This window comes from Rhinichthys klamathensis, unplaced genomic scaffold (genome assembly GCF_029890125.1).
Source record: "Rhinichthys klamathensis goyatoka isolate OS25496 unplaced genomic scaffold, OSU_Roscu_1.1 h1tg000911l_1, whole genome shotgun sequence".
In the NCBI taxonomy this organism is placed as follows: domain Eukaryota; kingdom Metazoa; phylum Chordata; class Actinopteri; order Cypriniformes; family Leuciscidae; genus Rhinichthys; species Rhinichthys klamathensis.
In genome coordinates, this window is record NW_026607255.1 from 366,489 (window position 1) to 370,000 (window position 3,512).

At 40.1% G+C, this 3,512-nt stretch overlaps 1 protein-coding gene across 2 annotated transcripts in view; it reads right to left on the reverse strand.

The window, feature by feature from the left end:
• Nucleotides 1-277: 277 nt before the first annotated feature.
• Nucleotides 278-3,512, reverse strand: part of pbx3a (pre-B-cell leukemia homeobox 3a) — a 69,224-nt gene continuing 65,989 nt past the window's right edge. For both annotated transcript variants that reach the window (XM_056244114.1, XM_056244113.1), the window contains one exon: nucleotides 278-380. In XM_056244114.1, the coding sequence (XP_056100089.1) occupies nucleotides 288-380 (93 nt within the window). In that variant the 3' untranslated portion in view covers nucleotides 278-287. The remainder of the gene's footprint in view (nucleotides 381-3,512) is intronic.

Genomic DNA, 3,512 nt, shown 5'->3' on the forward strand with positions numbered 1-3,512 from the left:
GCAAGAAGACAGTGATACAAGTCAATTTAAATCATGATCTATTTTTAAACCTATTCAAAGATGTTCACAGAGATTATGACGAAAGCATCCCTTGTTTCCACAATCGTACATGTTGGCCATGTTTATTGAGGCATCACCAGTTTTGGAAAGAAAGCAGCTGGTACCATCAATCCTGTTCTTTTAGTCAAAGTACGGTACTGAAGAACCAGAGCGGTTTCACGTCTGTGTTTCATTTCCGTGTTCTCGCTGGAGATGTTGTAGAGTTGTGTAGGTTGTTCTCAGACGGGTCAGTTAGAGGTGTCCGAGTGAACGCTGTTTGCTCCCTCTATAGGAGACGTCACAGAAGACGGAGTGACCGCATCATGCCAGCCACCGTTACCCTGGGAAGAGACACACAAGAGACTATTCAAGAGGTGTAATTAAAGCCAGAATGGAAACATTAGCCGGTATTGATTTTTGAGAGGAAGATCAGATAAAACGCTCTGTTTGTATCCATTTTGTCTAAACTGTTGTTCCAGTTTAAACCAGCCTAACAGGCTGGTCTATTCATATGGTTTTAGAAGACACTTAGAAGTAAGTCGAGTAATGTAATCAGATTACTTATTTGAAGTAACTATTAAAGTAATGCATAACTCTAAAAATGTAAACAAAACATCTTTTTCAAATAGGTATCGCAAGTTTCCCCATGTATTGACAGCTCTCCTGTTCCCATGTTGAGAGAGATGGTAAGTGCAGAGGCGCTGTGTGAACATGATGCTAATGTAGTTCTAGACTAAATGTGAGCATTTACTCGTCTCACTTGGACAGATTCAGTATTCCTCAGAATGAATAGAAACAGTGAAATGCAAAGTCAGAATATTACACAAACATGCAATAATTAAATGCATGTGTTTTGTTGTTGTTAAAAACAAACCAGCAAGACCCGCCCAGATGAACAAAAAGTAACACAAAAATACTGTAAGCATTACTTTCCATTAATAGTAACTAGTTACTTTCTAGAAAGTAAGGGAATATTGTAACAGATTACTTTTAAAAGTAACTTTTCACAACACTGCTTAGGAAAGCATCTTAAACCAGGCGAGACCAGAAGACTTCTAGACTTACTTGTGGAAATAAATTAGATGCATATTGTTTGATTTAATTAATTGAGTGATTTAATTGAATTCTTAAGCTAAGTATAAACATTCAGGTCAATATTTATGTTCTTTTTTGTCATGTTTAGTCAATCTAACTCAACATTTGTCGTAATTATCTAGGCTGGAAAGAGTCAACTTCAACACTAGCTAGATTCTACATTGAAAAATTCCTATTCTTGTTTTGTGGGTCATTTTTTGGTCTAATTTTAAGATGTTTTTATTAGGGCCCAAGCCCAAAGGGCGAAGGCCCTATTGTTTTCCTTAGGATTATTTATTATTATTATTATTATTATTATTATTATTATTATTATTAGGGCCCAAGCCTTGAAAAGGCGAAGGCCCTATTGTTTTCCTTAGGATTATTATTTTTTTTTTTCTCCTCTTTTATTTTTCTTACGACTATTCGGGCACTTTTGGGGCTCTTAACGTGCACGAAAACTCTTGAAACTTTGCACGCGGGTCAGAACCCGCGGCCATCAGGGTCGGGGTGAAGATGGTACCCGGGCGTGGCAGGGGGGCTCGACAGCGCCCCCTGGAACGGGGTCCGAAAACTTGGTCCATAAATCAAACACGCTTGTATGTAAGAATATGAAACTCGGTACACATATAGATCTCATCGGTTCATATATACTTCATGCTCTTACTTTTTACCCCAGCCCAACAGGAAGTCGGCTATTTAGGGTTGTTTGTAAAACGCATGCAATGGAATTTAAAGTACTTCTCCTAGAAAATTCAAAGAAATGCCACGAAACTCGGTCAGCATGAAGTCAAGACATTGAGGATGAAAAATTGCGAGGGGATTTTTGATATCTCGAACGGTTCGGCCGTGGCGAGGAAACGAAATTATGGCGAGAAACGTGAAACAGGAAGTGTGTTATAACTTCAGCATACATTAACTGATCTTGATGAAACTTCAACAGTGTGTTCGCTGTAAGAGGCCGATCACATGGATGTGACTATTGTGAGTCAAAGTTATAGCGCCACCAACTGGCAGCAGGAAGTGTGTCACTTTCAAAATGCTTCGAAATCACCCTCTTATTTTAACCCAATTTGCTTCAAACTTCATCTGTATAATGTAAACATACGCCAGATGTAGACCTGTGAATGGATTCTTGATATCTTTGATTCTGTTGCCGTGGCAACACATCAAACTTTAAAATTCTTTTTTGATGCTTTTGAGACTCTTAGCATGCTTGAAATTGCATGAAACTCGACAGACATGTCACATATATTAGCCAGTAGACATGTGCAAAGTTTCAGAAACGGGCGTGGTGCAGGGACTCAGTAGCGCCACCTTTTGACAAAAGTGAGAGGGTTAGTTTCATAGTTTTACCTGCAATCTTAAAACTCGGTAGGCATATTGTTCAGATCAAGCCGGACAACTTTCTAATTTACAGATTTTGGTTCCGAACAACAGGAAGTCAGATATTTTGGTTTGAATGGGATGTTTTGGAGTAATCTCTGTCCCTCTCTCCCTCTCTCTGCATACCTCTGTGTCTGTGGGGGAGGGGGATGTGTCTGTTTGAGTGACAAAGCTTTTAATTATTGTTGATCAAGGTTTCGGGGGCTTTTGGGGCCCTTAACATCCTCTAAAACTCTTGAAACTTTGCACACGGGTCAGAACCCGTGGCCATCAGGGCCGGACTGAAGCTGGTACCCGGGCGTGGCAGGGCGGACCGACAGCGCCCCCTGGACTGGGATTCGAACACTTGTCCATAAATCAAAGACACTTGCATGTAATAATATGAAACTCAGTACACTTATAGATCTCATTGGGTTGAACAACTTTCGTGCTCTAAGTTTTACGACATCCCAACAGGAAGCCGGCTATCATGGTTTGTTTGGAAACGCATACCCCTGAAATTCTATTTAATTCTCCTTGGGAATTGATCGGATTTCAAGCAAACTCGGTCAGCATGACGTCAAGACATTGATGATGCTAAATTCCGGAGGGATTTTTGATATCTCGAACGGTTTGGCCGTGGTGAGGAAATTAATTTTATGACTAAAAAAGGACACATAAAGTGTGTTATAACTTTGCTCGTTTTACCTACAGTTACAAAACTTGCCACGCATATTGTTCTCATCAAGCCAATCGACTTTCTAATTTAAAGTCATTAGCTCAGAGCAACAGAAAGTCAGATATTGTAGTTTGAATAGATTTCTTGTCCCCCTGCCATTCTGTTTGTGTGTGTCTGTGTGGGGAGGGGGGAGGGGGGGGGGGCTCTTTGAGTGATAGTTTAGTTTAAACACCAACTCATACATAGGGCTATACTGCCCTCTTGTGTTCAAAATTATATACATATTTAGTATGTGACTGAGGATCGAGAGCTTTTAAATACGGACGTCCACATTGATAATGGTGGCGCTTGCAGA